Below are 17,751 nucleotides of genomic sequence, written 5' to 3'. Positions count from 1 at the left end.
ATAATAGCATGTCGATAGATTGTCTTCAAGGATCTTGAAGCTTCTTGGAGCTCAAAGAAAAGAAGTTCTCCGAGGAGAGACTCCAATGCTTAAGACAATGATATGATCGAGAATTTTTTTTTTTTTTTTTTGACAAAATATGATGGAGAATTTTAAGATGAAGGTTTTTTAGAGAGAAAACCAAAGAATGATTTTTTTTTTTGAGTGAGTGTATTGGATATGCGTACCTTATGCATGAATATAGTGAGGTTATTTATAGAGAAAGAAGAATATTTAAGGTAGAATCGTCGATTCGTCGTCTTACTAGGTAGCAAAGGTAATCGTCGTCTTGATACAATGGCATTCGAGTTTGCATGGGGTATCCAAACCCGATATTTTCGGGATGCGGGTCGAAATCGGGTGGGTGGATTAGGTTCTCGGTTATATCCGAATACCCAATTTATTTTTTATTTTTTTGTTTGTTTTTATTTATTGTTTTTAAGAATTCATACTCCCTATAATTAAATAATTAAATTAGGCTTTATAAATCACTTCACTCTTCATCTCTCACACTCTCGCTCACTTTCTCTCTGGCTCTCTGCCGTCTGGTCGCTGCCTCTCCTCGCTCTGCCGTCGGCGCTCCAAGCAGTAGCAGCAGGCAACAGGCAGAAACAGTGCGCGCCTCCGCCGCCACCATCCCCACCTCCGTCCGGTCGTCGCCGCCGCCACGCCCTGCCTCGCCTTCGTATCCACTTTTTGAATCATGTGATTTCAACAATATTCCTGCCAAATAGAAAATTCTTCTGTAAATTGGGTTTTAGGATATCCGATAGAAAATTATATCGGGTCGGAATCGGGTATCCGACCCGTTTGCACAGTCCTTAGTAATTATTTATTCCACCCCTTTCCATCTCTCCACAACTCTCTCTCCAATCACCAATTCTCTCTCATCTCTGCAGATTTTCTTCGCTTCTCAGCCTCTATAATTAAGGTACTATTTTAAATCTCTAATTTGTTTTTGTTGATTGAATCGTTGTTGTTTCTCTTGTACGCTGCTCGTGATTATTAGGTTTTAGATAGATCACTCTAGTGTCTGAATGCATTCAATTTTGTTTTCGTAATACTCGATTGACATTGGTGGCTTGTGTGGTTTAGATTATTGGCGAATTCCCGAGAGATTTCGTTGATTGCTGATTTGATAATACGTTAGGGTTGCTTTTGAATTAATGGTAACGTGATCTACGTTTAGTCTAGAATCACTCAATTTTCACATTACACAATTTCCACTCTTCTAACACCCGATAGAAAAACTGATAGAAAATCAGCAGATCCACTTTTCGAATCATGTGATTTCAACAATATTCCTGCCAAACAGAAACAGAAATTCTCTAATTAACAACAAAAAAAAAAAACCGACATGCTTCTTATTTGGTGGTTAATGCGTAAACCATTTGTATTTCTATTTCAGCTATAAAATTTGGGAAGATGTCCGGACAGACTCAGCGCTTGAATGTTGTTCCGACTGTGACAATGCTTGGCGTAATGAAAGCTCGACTGATTGGGGCTACGAGAGGCCATGCATTGCTCAAGAAGAAGAGTGATGCCCTGACTGTGCAATTTCGGACAATCCTAAAGAAAATTGTTTCCACGAAGGAATCCATGGGAGATATCATGAAAACTTCCTCCTTTGCCCTTACAGAAGCTAAATACGTTGCTGGTGATAATATCAAACACTCTATTCGCGAAAATGTCAAAAGTGCATCACTCAAGGTTAGATCACATCAGGAAAATATTGCTGGTGTGAAACTTCCCAAGTTTGAATACTTCGTGGATGGAGAAACTAAGAATGACTTGACTGGTCTAGCAAGAGGAGGCCAGCAGATCCAAGCATGCCGCGCAGCATATTTGAAATCTATTGAGCTGCTCGTTGAACTTGCTAGCCTCCAGACATCGTTCCTGACCCTTGATGAGGCAATCAAGACCACAAATCGTAGGGTCAATGCGCTGGAGAATGTCGTGAAGCCACGCATAGAGAACACAATAAGTTACATCAAAGGAGAGTTGGACGAACTGGAGAGGGAGGACTTCTTTAGGCTGAAGAAGATTCAAGGTTACAAGAGGAGAGAGGTCGACAAGCAGCGTGAATCTGCCAAGGCGTATGCTGAAGAGAAGGTTGCTGAAGAAATGTCATTGCAGAAAGGTATCTCTCTTACTTCAGCCCATGACCTGCTATCCCAGTCGAAGAAAGACGAGGACATAATCTTTTGAAAGAGCTTTATTAGTTTGAGTTTGTTCAAATTATGTTGTGTGATCTTGCTATATTCCATGTCTCTTGTTTATAAGGCATTATATTATTATTTGGCGAAGAGTTATTTTCCCGAAATAAGAGCCTTATGTATTTATTCGTCAACTCATAAATCTTGAAGTTTCTTGGTAAAATACATCTGGTGATCTTTATTTGAACTTTTTCCTTTGATAGCTTGATGATGTAATTGAATAATCTATTCATCCATCTATAGTTCATGAAGTTTTGTATTTTTATTTTGGTAGTGAGGCCACTAGAACTTGAAGATAATGAAGTGATGTACTTTGTCTTAAATCTAATACCTGGTATTCTCAACTATTGATGCCTTAACAATATTTTTTGGTTTACATAGTAGTATTAAATATGTACTCCCTCCGTCCCATTATTCATGACACGTATTCCTTTTTGGGCTGTCCCAACCTACATGACACATTTCCTTTTTTAGAAAAAATCAGGGGGTCATTTAAGCATTAAAATAATCACTAATCACTAATTAATCTTAAATGATTTCTACCGACTTCAAAGAAATCAAAATCTTATTCCTCTCCTCTCCATCTGATTCCTCTCCTCTTCTCTCCATCAATAATCAAAATCAGTCGATCTGCCTCCACCGCCCTTCAATCTGCCGCCACCACCGCCCGTCGATCTGCCTCCTCCCCCCTTTCTCTCTCTCTTCATCCATCTCTCACCTTCTTTCTCCCTCACCTTCCGCCTGCCTCACCTTCCTCTTGCTCCATGCTGCCGCTCCGAAGATGTCGATCTGCCGCCCGTCGATCTGCCGCCTCCACCTCCACCACCACCGCCCGTCGATCTGCCCCCTCCCCTCTTTCTCTCTCTCTCTTCATCCGTCTCTCACCTTCTTTCTCTCTCACCTTCCGCCTGCATCACCTTCCTCTTGCTCTAGGTCGCCGCCTCCGTAGAAGAAGCTTGCGAAGGAGGGCGGCGCCGCCGACAAGAAGACGAGGTGCACCCTGAAGAACCCTACTAACGGAGAATCTGGATCTGGATTTTTGATTTGGGGGTTTTGCACAATTCTGAATTTTTGCACAATACTTGGATCTGGATTTTTGTTTGTTCCGATTTGCAATTGTGGGTCTTACAATTTTGTTTGTGGTTGGCAGAATCTTGATTTTTTATTTTGTTCTAGTTGGCAGAATCCAAAATTCTGGTTGAATTTTATTTTGATTGGTAGATCACTAGTTTTTGTTTCGATTTTTGTTTGTGGGTTTTGCTGGTGAATCGAGCTGGCCGACGACGGCGGCGGCGGCGCCGCCGCCGTGTACCAGTCCGGCGAGAGAGAGAGGCAGAGAGAGAAGGAGTGTATGTGAGTGTGTGACTGCGTGTGTGTGAATCAAAATAACACTAAACATCTAATTCCCTTAATTTCACTCTTCTTAATCTTCGTGCCGAACAGTAACGTCCCATAAATAATGGGACGGAGGGAGTATAATAAAGAGTCAATGTATATATATTTTTTTATATTTTTTTTTTTGATTTGGGGGAGTTGGGGAAGGAAAGAGTCAATATACTCTTAAGTGAACATACGATTCCCCTCATCTTTTGTCTATGAAGAATGCTAAACAGATGCTAAACCTCTGGTGGAGCAAAAGACAGGTAGGAGGGTTGATACAGCGATGCTGAACTGTTTGTTGCAGGAGATTGAATTAGAAATGTGAAACATGTCAGGGTCTGAAAGCAACGAATATCCTACGATGTGTTCTATCTTCACATATTTTAGAGAGGCGATCTGTCAGGACATATCGGATTAAAACTTGACTTAGGTGTCTGTAGATTTGGTACAAGTTTGCATAACAACCAACAACAGTTGAGAAGCTTTTGGGAGCTTAAAATAGCAGAGAAACAGTTTCCTGCATCTATCTCTCGGTTGAAGGAAATGCGACCAGCAAGGAACCTTAAAATAGCAAAGAAACAGTTCCTAACGGTCTGCCATTGCAGTCAAGAATCTTGTTCGATTGAAAAAACACACTTTGGATATGATAATGCTGTTACAAATGAAAACGGAAACAAGAGAGGAACATGTATAGCTGCAGGCTTCTCTTAGAAAACAAAGGACGTTAGGGGTTAGTGTTGATTATGATCACCTGAGTTAGAGATTTCCACTCACTGTTTGCTGATTCGATGTACACATCTCGACTATCTGACCCAAACCTTAGCGTGGACGATTCCAGAACCCCACCAGTCGTTAAGGAAGAAGGTGACATTCTCCACATTCACCCTACCTGCTGCGAGGGCGGATGCTTCCTCTGTATAGCCAGGATAGAGTCCAGAGCTCTGTAAAAATCTGGATCTAAGATTAGTTTTCTGCAGCTTGGTTATGCATCCAAGAATTATAGAGTGAAAAACATAATACATATACAGTTACTGAATTTCTTGCAGACAATGAAGTGGAGGTGTACCTCATACTAATGCTCCATGAACTTGATATCCATCATTAGCCCCAAATCTTTTGAACATACAGATGAGTAGTATTGTGCAATTATGTCGCGAGTTCCCCGCCATCCATCGAAAAACATCAGCTGCTTCAATCACTTAAACTCATCTTTCAAGAGAGGGATCCCCATTGCTGAGGCAAAGCAGGGGAATCATTAGCTTTATGGATAAAGGCAAATCCGTTGTAGGGGTTACTGTTACTGATGAAGATCTTAGATAAATGCCATATATTGTTGTCGTCATAAATACAGTTTTGCTCCCAACGCTAATCGTCCAGCCCAATCTCGCCGTTACTGCACCCCAGATGTAAACAAGTATTTCAGATTTATTTCCAAAAACAATTGTCTTGGACCACCTATTTGATGAAGGCCCAAACAAAACTCTAATGTACCATATGGAAAAGGATGCTGAATTGGACTCTAAATCCACAGGTGCACACGATCTTAAAAAGAAAAAGAAGAAAAACATCTCAAAAAGAAAAAGGAGGAAAAAACGTATAAATGTGGCTGCTGGGATTCGAGCCCAGGTCTCCACGGCCACAACGTGGAATTCTTACCACTAAACTACAGCCACTTTATGTTTTAATAAAGGATTAACAATATTATGAATTAATATGTAATCATCTTCTTTTCTCTAGAAACATTAATATTTTACGAGCCAATACAATAAAAAATAAAATTATTGGGGAGATACATGCTAACTTTACACTATAAATTAAACTCAAGCTTTTTGTTATAATAGAAAGTGGCTATAGTATAGTTTGTCAAACAATTAAACGTACCAAAAACTACTCCCTTCGTCCCAACTATCTTGAGATAAAAATTCACGCGATTTAAGAAACTATTAGTATTTAGCATTTTAAATATGTTGGTAATAAAGTGGATGAGTGATTATATGTACATTTTCTAATATTTTTTTTATATACTTGAAATTTATTTTTAATTCATACGTCATAATAAATTTAATTAATGATTTTTTTTTTCAGCTGCAATTTAAAAAATGACTTGAACTTAAGACGCAGTTGTTGAATGTATTGAGAGTGGTGAAAAAGTATTGTAATTAATTTAAGTGTGTGGTAAAGCATGAATGAACGGATAGTCATTTTATCGGTGAATTATTGTTGAATTATGAATTATACCTAGTGATTGATCGGAAAAGTGAGGGAGAATTGCTAAGTTGTTGAGAGCACGAAAGTAAAATTGCAGTAGTATTGGAAAGTAAAGATAGCGTAAATTACAGAGTGCGTATGCATGAGTATTTATAGATTACATGCTAGGGGTAAAAGAGTAATTTCGCCTTCAAAGCATACCTTCCGCGTGGTTGAGGGTATAATAGTAAATCTGCCCCCAAGCGGGGGATTCCGCTACTTTTTTGGTGATTTCTCTGGCGAAGGCCATTTCTCTGACAAGGGCCATTCCTCTGGCGAGAGTGGCTTCTCTGGCGAAGGCCATTTCTCTTGTGAAGACCGTTTCTCTGACAACATCCGTTCCTCTGGCGAGGTTCGTTTCCCCAATAAAGGTCATTCCTGTGCTCTGCATATATTACTCCTCATCAGTGTGGTTTCAATGAAAAATTAATTGTGATGTGGTAGTGTTCAAAAATAGAATGATTTTTTTTTTAAAGAAAAATTAGAAAGTTATTTGGGGGTGTGACCAGGGGCGGAGCCAGGGGGGGCTAGAGCACCCCCCCAAATTTTGAAATTTTTTTTATTTTTTTTTATAATATGTCTAAAAATGTTGTTATTATTATTATTATTATATTTGTATTTTAGTAAAAAAATGTCTAAAATGTATTGAATGCCCCCAAATTTTTTTTAGTAAATGTTGAACTATATTATCTATGAAAATGTTGTTATTATTATTATTATTATTATTATTATTATTATATTTGTATTTTAGTAAAAACTGTCTAAATGTATTGAATGCCCCCAAAAAAAAATTAGCTAATGTTTTGAACTATATTATCTATGAAAATGTTGTTATTATTATTATTATTATATTTGTATTTAGGTAAAAAATGTCTAAATGTATTGAATGCCCCCAAAAAAATTTTTAGTAAATGTTTTGAACTATATTATCTATGAAAATGTTGTTGTTATTATTATTATTATTATTATTATTATATTTGTATTTTAGTAAAAAATGTCTAAATGTATTGAATGCCCCCAAAAAAATTTTTAGTAAATGTTTTGAACTATATTATCTATGAAAATGTTGTTATTATTATTATTATTATATTTGTATTTTAGTAAAAAATGTCTAAAATGTATTGAATGCCCCAAAAAAAAATTTAGTAAATGTTTTGAACTATATTATAAATGAAAATGTTGTTATTATTATTATTATTATTATTATATTTGTATTTTAGTAAAAAATGTCTAAAATGTATTGAATGCTCCAAAAAAAATTTTAGTAAATGTTTTGAACTATATTATCTATAAAAATGTTGTTATTATTATGATTATATTTGTATTTTAGTAAAAAATGTCTAAAATGTATTGAATGCCCCCCAAAAAAAATTTCGGGGGTACCGCCCCCGAACCCCCGTAACAGTTCAGCCCCCCCCCAAAAAAATCCTGGCTCCGCCCCTGGGTGTGACATGTATTGCAGCGTCAAAACAGTTTGAATCAACGCCATATAATCGCTTCCTGGATTCCGGATACTCCGCTTCATTTCATTTCATGGGAAATTTATAACGTGGGGCACATCGCACATTATTAATTAAAATCATTATACAGCAAAAAAGGTGGTGATTTACATCTGATATTTGTTACTATTGGATCTCGTGTAGTCGTAAAGATAAAAATATTCAAGAAAAAAAGAAAGCCCGTGTATTTGAAAGATGCAAGAATCCTAAACAAAAAGAAATAAACAATTGCAATCATCCAACCAGGACATGGCACATATGGACCTGAGTGGATTCACATTCACCCTCGCCGGCGGAGCTATTTAAATCATGAAGCTGCTAGTGCTGGTGGGGCTAGACGATCAATATGGTAATTTAGTAATAGTAAAATCAATAATGCATTTAAATCATCATAGAATATACAAATGATCGGGTTTTTCTGGATAAGTCTAACTGTCCTGCACTTGAATCATTTGTTGCGGTGTGTGCATATCAATATTTCGCACTACCAAGAATTGAATTGACTGTGGACTGTTACTACTACCTATATCTTCTAGATGACTGAATTTCACGATTGAATGCGTTTCATTTTCAGTCATATTCTTTAGGTAATGTGTCTCGCAGTGGCGTCATATACACAATTAATTTATGAATACATAGAGTCGGTTAATTATGTTAGCGCACATAATTCCAAATTCCGGCACCACTTTTAACCTGTCCACCCAAAACTGCAATCCCAATACAAAATGGGATTCGCTTTTCCTTTTTAAATAGGTGTAGATGGACGCTGCAACTCACAAATTCCTATAACTGAAGGTCTTGAGAAAAGAAAAATTCCCAGAAAATGAATCATAAGTTCCTGATCCTTCTCATCTTGTGTTGTGCTTTGTGTATTTCTGGTGTAGAAATTACTGAAACTACTCCTCAAACCCTCAACATAAGCAGTCGACATTGGACACCATTACCGCACAAGAACACAGTTGGAGGCATTGGCATTCGGTGTGTAGTAGCCGCAAGTGTATCCTTTGTGGCGGCGGCGATCTCCAGCGCGGGAGGTATCGGAGGCGGGGGTTTGTTCATACCCATCCTCACCATCATCGCCGGCCAAGACGTGAAAACAGCTTCCACCTATTCGGCTTTCATGGTGACAGGCGGATCGATAGCGAATGTGATGCGGTCGAAACGGCTGATTGATTACGACATGGCGCTGGTGTGCCAGCCGTCGCTGCTGTTGGGCGTGAGTTGCGGGGTGGTGCTGAATGTGGTGTTCCCGGAGTGGCTGATCACGCTTCTGTTTGTAGTTTTCGTCGCCTTCTGCACCTTCAAGACATGCAGATCGGCGGTTGTCTACTGGAGCTTGGAATCGCGAAATGGCGGCGGAGGGGAAGTGGAGGCCGGTGGAAGTACGAAAGTGCCCCTCTTGAGCAGTACTACTACTGATGATGTGGACGAGGGCAAATACGAGACTCCATGGATGTCGATTGGGATGTTGGCCCTCATCTGGTTTTCCTTCTTCGTCTTGTATCTCCTTCGAGGAAACCGCTACGGACAAGTACGTATAATTAACCAAAAACTTCTTTTATTTATTAAACTTATACTCCCTCCGTCCCAAACGAAATGTCATGTTTTCCTTTTTGGCTGTCCCAAACGAAATGTTCTGTTTCATTTTTTGGCAATACACACTCTCTCTATACTTAATACTCCCTCCGTCCGCCAAAAGTATGACACAATTACTATATTTGGCGTCCGCAAAAAGTATTCCACTTTCCTTTTAAAGCCATGGTCCCACCATCCACCTTTATATTTTATCATTACAAACACTCTTTATTTACAAAAAAACCCACCTCAAATTCAATCTCAACCACACATCTCAAAAAGTTGTGGGACCCTTTCTCCACTACATCAACATCATCACCAATTTTATTAAATCTCGTGCCCAACCAAAGTGCCATACTTTTGGCGGACGGAGGGAGTACTATTTAAATAATTTCCACCAACCCACTTTATTTACTTTATACACATTTCTTAATGTCCGTACCGAAAAGAAAAAGGACATTTCGTTTGGGACGGAGGGAGTACAAAGGACTGGAGATGCATGTGCTATTCTTTTAATCCAATATCCACTCAAATTAATATATTCTGCTTTAAATGTTTAGCTTTTGCTGGTCTGGCCCGCAGAATCTAGAATCGGTGATGCATGGTTTCTATGTCAGAAAGGCTAATACACTTGCACATTAGTGAAAATGGAATGTAGAGCATCTCTTGTGATTGTGGCTTAATAATCTCCTCATTATTGAAACTTGTTTGCTTCGAATAATATAGATACACAACTTTTTGCAGGGTGTTATTGAGATGGAGGCTTGTGGAACAGAGTACTGGATAATCTCATCAATGCAAATTCCTCTTGCCGTTTTCTTCACTTCATGGATCCTGTTCCGCGGAACTAGTGCTTCAACTCGGCAGGTGTCTCAGCCAACATTTGCCTTCTCTATTCTCATATCTATTGTTTAACTCTCTCTAGATGTTCTTGACAAAAGGAAAATGGAGGGCTAATCAGAAGGCAGTCCTCCAGCGAGCTTGTTTACCCGATAATGGCACTACTAGCAGGCCTTCTTGGGGGAGTTTTCGGAATTGGAGGTGGGATGCTTATAAGTCCAATTCTTCTTCAACTAGGAAATGAGCCTCAAGTAAGTAGTGGTTGGTTGGTAAGTGAAGTCGTTATTATGTGACACTGACGCCATCCATCCAATGTGGTTGGGTAGGTGACAGCAGCGACGTGTTCTTTCATGGTACTAGTCTCATCTAGCATGTCGGCGCTCCAGTACTTGCTGTTGGGCATGAAGCACATCTATGCAGCCCTAAGCTATGCAGCCATTTGCTTCGTTGCCTCACTGGTTGGACTCACAGTGATACAGCAGGCAATACTCAAACACGGCCGCCCCTCCCTCATCGTCTTCTCCGTGGCCACCGTCATGGCTCTAAGTATTGTTCTGATGACTAGTTTTGGAACTATAGATATCTGGAGGAGTTACACAAGTGGGCAGAACATGGGGTTCAATAAACCATGCTAACTTACCTCCTTCAACAGCTAGCTTGCTTCTTGCTACTCTACTTTGTTCAGTTACAAGTTTAGAGATGCATGTAAGATATAGCCTTTTCAACAATGAGTTACTATGCTTAAATGTCTAAAACTGGAGTGTTTGCCCAAATTAAGAACCGCGCAACATTGTATTGATCTCCAAATACTAATGCTACTTGTTCCTAAGGTCAAGTTCAATTTTGTGGTCAACAACGAAATTCACAAATTTGTTATTACCGGTGATTTAGGGGGTTAAAAATTCACAAATTTGTTGATGATCTCAAATCATTATGTTTTCTGAGTTAATCTATCAAATGCATTAAACAAGTTAGTGGTGTAACGGCATTTTAGTTAGATGATTAATCTAATTAAGTTGATAGATGATATTTAACTTTTAGTTGTTGACGCATTATACACTATCAGATCCTTTCATATTGATTGAATAAATTCATCAAATATGGTAAATTAGTATAACTCATTATAGGCACACTTTATAAATTTCTCAGTACAAAGGATGTGCATTTGCATGTAAAAAAGAATTATTTTAATAAATAATTTTTTATAAATGTAAAATTATATTTCATTTGATGAGAAACATTTTATCAGTTTAATATTTTTTTGAACTAATTATTGGATAATTTTTTAAAGGTGTAATGTTATAAAACTCATAAAATTGATTTTTTTTATATCTAAATTTAGCATAAAGATTAATAAAACTATTTAGCAATCCTTTGTTTTTTAATTATAAATTATTAAATTTACATAATAAAGAATAGTAATTTATGTGGATGAAGAGTCCTAATGGATAATACTACTTAAATAAATATTAAAAAATATATATATATTATACGCTACTATATTTTTAGATTTATATCTATAGTACCATATTGAAAAGGCAATTCTCAATTTGAAATCAATTGCAAAATTGAGGGGCAATTTTGTAGTTATAATAAAATTGAAGGTTTATTTGTAAACTATTTTTTCTTTTTATTTCCTTTTTCTTTATCTTCTTATTTTTTTGTTTTATTTCTTTATAAAATTTTAAAATTCGACTAATTATAAAATATGTAATATGCATATCAAATTTAAGATCACGATAAGAACTTTAATTTGATATATTTTATATACATATTTAATAGGCAAATCAATTTTTGTAAAACAAGACTCTTCTATAATAGGTATAGATTAATAAAATAATTGTACTATGATTTTATACATCATTCGTCCCAATTATATAGGCTGATTGAGTTGTGCAAACGCATTAAGAAAAATTATTGTAAAAGAAAATTATATAATTAATTTCCTAATATATTCATATTTATTTTTTGATAATTTATTAATGTTAGTGTTAATCACATAATTAAATAAAGATATATTAGTAAATGAACTAAAAATGCATAGCCTTTTATAGAGAAAAGCTTATATATATTTAAGACGGAGAGCATGTGATACTGTAATATACTGTAAACTTGGGGGTCCTTAAGCAAAAGTATAGACATAATCCTACATGGGATTTTGGATTTGAAGAAATGACAAAGGAATTTGTAGACAAAAAATCATTGAGGTGTACGTGTCACAAGTGTAGTGGCTAGAATAGAACGCGATCATACATGTCAAGATATGGCACATTGATTGGCTGATAGCATATCCAGAGTGAGATAAGGCGCTTCCTACATCACATGCTCACTCACTCAAAAACTTATACTCTGATCCTACTTTTCCTTACTTTCGCCTGAGGATTTCGATTTCAACACACTAGAAAAACAGTTTTGAGGAATGGCTCAAGCGATGGCTTCAATGGCTGGCTTACGCGGCTCTTCCCAGGCGGTCCTCGAAGGCAGCCTTCAATCCAACCGCTTGATCAGTGGCAACACCAGCAGGACCCCCGCGGCGAGAATCGGATTCAACATCCGCGCGCATCAACAGAGCTCAGCCGAGACCGAGACTAGCCGCCGAGCCATGTTGGGGCTTGTTGCCGCTGGGATTGTCTCCGGCTCCTTCGTCCAAGCCGTGCTCGCCGAAGCCAAGCCCATCAAGGTCGGACCACCCCCACCGCCTTCCGGTGGTCTGCGTAAGTACCTCCATCAGTTATTACTTTATATCTACAGAGAAAATGAAATGATGATTTAACAATTTTTACTTCTTTTTGTTGTATGCTATTCGTACAATATGAATTGAAAATATTGCGAGTGAAGGGTAGTTAATATAAGCATGTAGTTTTGTATAGAAAGTGAAAGAATAAAGTGTTGTGGCAGCTGGAACTTTGAACTCGGACCAAGCAAGAGATTTTGATTTGCCCTTGAAGAACAGGTTTTACATTCAGCCATTGGCACCAGCAGAGGCAGCAGTAAGAGCTAAGGAGTCTGCGAAAGAAATCGTTGGTGTGAAGTCGTTCATCGACAAGAAGGCGTGGCCATACGTGCAGAACGACCTTCGTTCAAAAGCAGAGTATCTCCGTTATGACCTCAACACCATAATTTCCTCCAAGCCCAAGGAAGAGAAGAAATCTCTCAAAGAGCTCACTGGGAAGCTCTTCCAGGATATCAGCAACGTGAGTTCCTTCCTACCATTCACACCTCTACTAATTAAATTGAAGCTTATTTTATGTGTTTTGTTTTGTTTACCAGCTGGACCATGCTGCAAAGATCAAGAGCACCCCCGAAGCCGAGAAGTACTATGCCATAGCTGTATCTACACTCAATGACGTTCTCGCCAAGCTCGGTTAGAACCTACTGTGTCTCTGTACAATGTTGTAAGCATTTGTTTTTAGTCAATGGGAATGGGATGCTACTATAATGAATTCTCAATTCAACCACTTGTCCTATATCTGCTTTCAAAGCACCACACATAAATCTCAGGAAAAACCAAAGTCAAACACAAATCAAAGAAAAAGGTTTTCTTGCTTTTACAAACGACTAGTTTGTACGCTTAATTAATTAACTCAAGTGATTTATATGTTTCCATTTCTATTGTGACGCTTAATCATAATTACCTATACTATACCAATAACCAGCGATCTTTACTCGTGCTGGAATTTCACCTAGGGTGTGTTCTATTTGATTATAAATTTATCATAGGAAAAAAAAAGGGAAAGGAAAATATGGAAAAAAATTAAATTAAAAGATCATAAAAATATACAGTATGGAAAAATATTATCCCACTTATAACTTGTGATAATATTATCATGAATTGGAATAAAAATGTGGAAAAATGGGCTATCTGGGAAAAAATTTCGAAAATTTTCCAACAAAGAGAATGTGATGAAAAAATATGAAAAATATATATATTCCACCATTTTCCATTAAAGAGAGAGCATCCTTAATCGTGTAACTGTGTTTCCAATATTGATTAAATATTTCTTCGTCAATGCCCATGACCGATATTTGTAACAAATTTGGATAGACGTATATTAATTCTCTTAACCTAAATTATTAGTGACTAATGGAATGGATAAGTTCTGCCTATATATCTAAACTATTAGTAGTGCATCGATCATGCATCAATAAGTAGTGCATCGATCATGTTTCAATAATGAAACATGAAAATGTTTATCTCAAAAAAAGAAGGAAAATCAAACATGAAATGTTGCTGAAAATAGCTTACACCAAAGAAAATGATGTCTCAACGAAAACAAGGAACGATAAAACTAGTACTAGCTAGACTAATGGAAAAACCGAGTTTTCTTTTGATTAAAATTAAAAAGCATCATCAAACTAGTAAAATTAATTTCTATGAGTAAAGATTAATCCAGCCAGAGATTATGAGGCCGATAAATTTTGAATTCATCATCTGCTCGCATACCTTCAAAAGTAACCAAGCTTGGCTTGAAGCTGTACAGTTTATGCAAAGGCGAAAACCCTTTGGACTGCTGCACATCACTTGTCTTCCCTGTTTCGATCGTGTACTCAAATACCTTCTCATTTTTCAACCAAAACCATATACTGCCTTCTTTCTTAAACAAAGCAACAACAGTATTTCCTTTGAAAGCTTTATCTTTGAGGAAAGGCAACGGAATCACTTCCTTGTCTCTGCACCATCTCTTCTTCTTGTAATCCTGTAACACCATCAGCTGCAGATCCTGTCCAACTACAGCAGCAAATGCCAGTTTCCCATCCCAATCAATCGCCCGAGCACTTTCCCTAGGAGAAAATACACCTCTGGGCAGACGATTCAGTGTGAGAACCTCGGTTTCCACATCAAGACTTACTATCTCCGCCTCCCCGGCTTTGGCGAGCACGACGCAGTGGACAGCAGCCCCTGCTGGAACCACCAGCTCTTCACCCGTATTCACCAAATCGGGAAATGGAAGTGGTCTCCACGCCATAGAGCCACCGGGGGTGAGAAGCTCGCATCCGCGTTTACCGGAATCCTTGAAAAGTGACACTATTTTGTAGTTTCTAGAGAGTGGCATGAAAGACAAGGCGAATCCATAGTTGCCTTCATGCGGAGCGGGCAGATCAAGAACGAGGGCGGTGGCTGGATTCCATAACATGTAATTGTGCGAGGTGTTATTCTTCATGAGTACCAAGCCGTTGCAGCCATGGAGGTAAGACATGGAGATGTAGTTTGGTGCTAGTTCCGAATGAGTGGAGGTAATATTGAACCAGTTGTGAACTACTTGGCTACGGTTCATGTGCTCTTCCATGAATTTGTGGTCTTTTATCAGTGCCCGCCATTGTTTGCACACCAGTTGAGCCCGTGCCAGGGGCTTGATGGGCAACCAGCTCAGCACCTCCATGATTATTTCTGCTAGAATAACTTCTCCATTTTTGTTCTTTCCACCTGTCTCTATCAGACTCATCTTTTTCCACAACCACAATGCCCCTTATCAGACTCGAGATTCTTTATCTTCCCGACAACGTTTCTCCTGTCATTTTCAGTAGAATCGCAGATCAAACAACATATAAATATATATAGGTAAAAGATAGATGAGGACCGCATCTTTTCGTTAAAACTGTAAACCATGAACAAGAGATTGTTATATCGTGAACAATTAAATATACCCATGTACAAGATCCGACCATATCTTATTCATGTATTTTATGCATTATAATTGTTCAGGATCTGAATATGTCTTGTTCATGTATTTATGCATGGTTCTTAGTTCTCACGAAAAGATGTACTCCATATATATATATATATATGATCATATATATATATATATGATCATAATCAACTCATCAACGCGATTGTATACGAACAGACTTTATTCAATATCGTTTGACAAACAAACAAACATCATCAATAAGTGCATTAATCATTTAGTAACATAAACTAAACAACATCTTTGCTTTCTCGCGGTGGGACTTTTTTGTGTACAAAATCATTAGATCACATAAAACCAACATTGGTTACAGGGGAAACAATAAAAAAGAACGCGAATCCATCAACTCTGATAGTTAACTAAATAAATTTATCAAGACTTAATAATATAATAGGCGTATATAATAAATTGAGACATGAGATAATGGAGACTTTTCCGTACCCGTTGGCGTGTCAGCAGAGAGTTGAGTCGCCGGAGAGTGGAACTGTGGGAGGAGGAGAATCAGAGAGTTGAGTCGCCGGGAGGGAGGGACTGTGGGAGGAGGAGAATCATCATTTACTTTTGCTAGGGCTATTGGGTTTTCATATTTATTGATTGCTTTTAAGGATTCTATTTGATACGTAAAAAGATTTATTTGGTGATTAGTTACTATAACTCGCGACACTTAAAAAGATAATGTAAATCAGTAAATCACGTATCATTATCTTATATGATATATAAATATCAAATTTAGTACCAAAAAAATATATAAGACAAAACAAATACATATAAGCACTGGTGGTGGTGGAGGCAAGATTTTTCTTTGCGAACGAATAGTGAAGGGAGATGCGACTATCAATTTTTTCATTTAATTTATGGATAATTGTAGTTGGATGTGGATAGTTATATGCTCTATTGGGCCGAGTCCAATAAGTCAAAATTCAATTAAACAAGGCTCAAATCTTGTTTTATTTTTTTAAAATACTAAATTTATAATATTATGAAATACTATCTTCTTTGACGTGACATTTATCAATACGAAGTTTGATTTGACGAAAGACCGAAGGTGATTGGTTGTTAACGAATGCTCGTACGTATTACTTCGTGCGATGCACAGCGATACCTATTTAATTAAAACAGTAAAAAAAATATACTCCCTCCGTCCACCAATCAACTACCCATTTGATGGTCGACACGGAAACTAAAAAAGCTGAAAAATGTGGTGTAAAAGTGGTGTAAATAACTAAAAGGGTAGTGTTAATATATTTTGATTATTTTCACTAATCTTTCATTAGAAAATAAATAAATTGGAAATAAATAAATAAATTGAAAATTCGAAAATAAATAAATAAATTAAAATCTGAAAAATTATTTTTTTTAGAAAATAAATAAACTGAAAATTCGAAAATAAATAAATTCATTAATTAAAATCTGAAAAAAAAAATTAGAAAATAAATAAGCTTAAACTTCAAAAATAAATAAATAAACTGAAAAATCGAAAATAAATAAATAAATTAAAATCTGAAAAATAATTATTTTTAGAAAATAAATAAACTTAAAGTTCGAAAATAGATAAATAAACTGAAAATTCTGAAAATAAATAAACCGGAAATTAATAAATAAACTGAAAATTCAGAAAATAAATAAAATAGAATTAAATAAATAAACAAACTGAAAATTTGAAAATAAATAAATAAACTGAAAATTCAGAAAATAAATAAATAAACTTAAAATTCCAAAATAAATAAATTGGAAATAAATAAACTGAAAATTTGAAAATAAATAAATATTAAATAAACTAGAATTAAATAAATAAATAAACTGAAAATTCGAAAATAAATAAATAAATTAATTAAAATCTGAAAAATTATTTTTTTTAGAAAATAAATAAACTTAAAGTTTGAAAATAAATAAATAAACTGAAAATTCAGAAAATAAATAAATTGGAAATAAATAAATAAACTGAAAATTTGAAAATAAATAAATAAATAAACTGAAAATTCAGAAAATAAATAAAATGGAATTAAATAAATAAATAAATAAACTAAAAATTCAAAAATAAATAAACTGTAATTTAATAAATAAATAAACTGAAAATTTGAAAATAAATAAAAAATAAATAAACTGAAAATAAATAAATGAATAAATAAACTGGAATTAAATTTTTTAGAAGATAAATAAATAAATAAACTTAAAACTGAAAAATAAATAAATAAACTGAATATTTTAAAATAAATAAACTAAAAATTCAGAAAATAAATAAACTGGAAATAAATAAATGAATAAATA

At 36.0% G+C, this 17,751-nt stretch overlaps 4 protein-coding genes, 1 non-coding gene and 1 pseudogene across 6 annotated transcripts; 3 read left to right on the top strand and 3 right to left on the bottom strand.

The window, feature by feature from the left end:
• Window positions 1-365: 365 nt before the first annotated feature.
• On the top strand, window positions 366-2,578 carry LOC130985733 (V-type proton ATPase subunit D-like). Its single transcript, XM_057908833.1, has 2 exons — window positions 366-970; window positions 1,448-2,578. The coding sequence occupies exon 2, from the start codon at window positions 1,465-1,467 to the stop codon at window positions 2,245-2,247; it is 783 nt and encodes a 260-aa protein (XP_057764816.1). The 5' UTR covers window positions 366-970; window positions 1,448-1,464; the 3' UTR covers window positions 2,248-2,578.
• Window positions 2,579-3,804: 1,226 nt separating this feature from the next.
• On the bottom strand, window positions 3,805-5,120 carry LOC130985728 (uncharacterized; annotated as a pseudogene).
• A 116-nt stretch (window positions 5,121-5,236) lies between these two features.
• TRNAH-GUG (transfer RNA histidin (anticodon GUG)) lies at window positions 5,237-5,308 on the bottom strand. The gene has a single exon. It is a non-coding gene; the product is annotated as a tRNA-His (tRNA).
• Window positions 5,309-7,996: 2,688 nt separating this feature from the next.
• On the top strand, window positions 7,997-10,647 carry LOC130985727 (sulfite exporter TauE/SafE family protein 5-like). The gene is made up of 4 exons (XM_057908823.1): window positions 7,997-8,912; window positions 9,701-9,823; window positions 9,898-10,047; window positions 10,123-10,647. The coding sequence occupies exons 1-4, from the start codon at window positions 8,205-8,207 to the stop codon at window positions 10,429-10,431; spliced, it is 1,290 nt and encodes a 429-aa protein (XP_057764806.1). The 5' UTR covers window positions 7,997-8,204; the 3' UTR covers window positions 10,432-10,647.
• Window positions 10,648-11,889: 1,242 nt separating this feature from the next.
• LOC130985726 (oxygen-evolving enhancer protein 3, chloroplastic-like) lies at window positions 11,890-13,254 on the top strand. Of its 2 annotated transcripts, XM_057908822.1 has the most exons (3): window positions 11,890-12,510; window positions 12,695-12,990; window positions 13,067-13,254. In XM_057908822.1, exons 1-3 carry the CDS (start codon window positions 12,216-12,218, stop codon window positions 13,163-13,165), a joined length of 690 nt encoding a protein of 229 aa, XP_057764805.1. In that variant the 5' UTR covers window positions 11,890-12,215; the 3' UTR covers window positions 13,166-13,254. The 2 variants fall into 2 exon arrangements, with proteins under 2 accessions (XP_057764805.1, XP_057764804.1); XM_057908821.1 differs by having other exon boundaries at window positions 12,047-12,510; window positions 12,695-13,254.
• Window positions 13,255-13,679: 425 nt separating this feature from the next.
• Window positions 13,680-16,175, bottom strand: LOC130985725 (putative F-box protein At5g52610). Its single transcript, XM_057908820.1, has 2 exons — window positions 15,925-16,175; window positions 13,680-15,306 (listed from the first exon to the last, which is right to left on the bottom strand). The coding sequence occupies exon 2, from the start codon at window positions 15,238-15,240 to the stop codon at window positions 14,182-14,184; it is 1,059 nt and encodes a 352-aa protein (XP_057764803.1). The 5' UTR covers window positions 15,241-15,306; window positions 15,925-16,175; the 3' UTR covers window positions 13,680-14,181.
• Between the last annotated feature and the right edge of the window lie 1,576 nt (window positions 16,176-17,751).

The sequence above is a fragment of the Salvia miltiorrhiza genome, chromosome 5 (assembly GCF_028751815.1).
Source record: "Salvia miltiorrhiza cultivar Shanhuang (shh) chromosome 5, IMPLAD_Smil_shh, whole genome shotgun sequence".
Lineage (NCBI taxonomy): Eukaryota > Viridiplantae > Streptophyta > Magnoliopsida > Lamiales > Lamiaceae > Salvia > Salvia miltiorrhiza.
Note: the sequence above shows the minus strand (reverse complement) of the source record. Positions and strands in the feature narration are given on the sequence as shown.

What these genes read in the sequence shown, in the direction of transcription:
- LOC130985733 (XM_057908833.1), top strand. Translation starts at nt 1,465, where the DNA reads ATGTCCGGACAGACTCAGCGCTTGAATGTTGTTCCGACTGTGACAATG.
- LOC130985727 (XM_057908823.1), top strand. Translation starts at nt 8,205, where the DNA reads ATGAATCATAAGTTCCTGATCCTTCTCATCTTGTGTTGTGCTTTGTGT. An exon ending in CTAGTGCTTCAACTCGGCAG is followed by an intron (nt 9,824 to 9,897) that starts GTGTCTCAGCCA and finishes TCTTGACAAAAG; the next exon opens with GAAAATGGAGGGCTAATCAG. An exon ending in AACTAGGAAATGAGCCTCAA is followed by an intron (nt 10,048 to 10,122) that starts GTAAGTAGTGGT and finishes GTGGTTGGGTAG; the next exon opens with GTGACAGCAGCGACGTGTTC.
- LOC130985726 (XM_057908821.1), top strand. Translation starts at nt 12,216, where the DNA reads ATGGCTCAAGCGATGGCTTCAATGGCTGGCTTACGCGGCTCTTCCCAG. An exon ending in ACCGCCTTCCGGTGGTCTGC is followed by an intron (nt 12,511 to 12,694) that starts GTAAGTACCTCC and finishes GTGTTGTGGCAG; the next exon opens with CTGGAACTTTGAACTCGGAC.
- LOC130985725 (XM_057908820.1), bottom strand. Translation starts at nt 15,240, where the DNA reads ATGAGTCTGATAGAGACAGGTGGAAAGAACAAAAATGGAGAAGTTATT.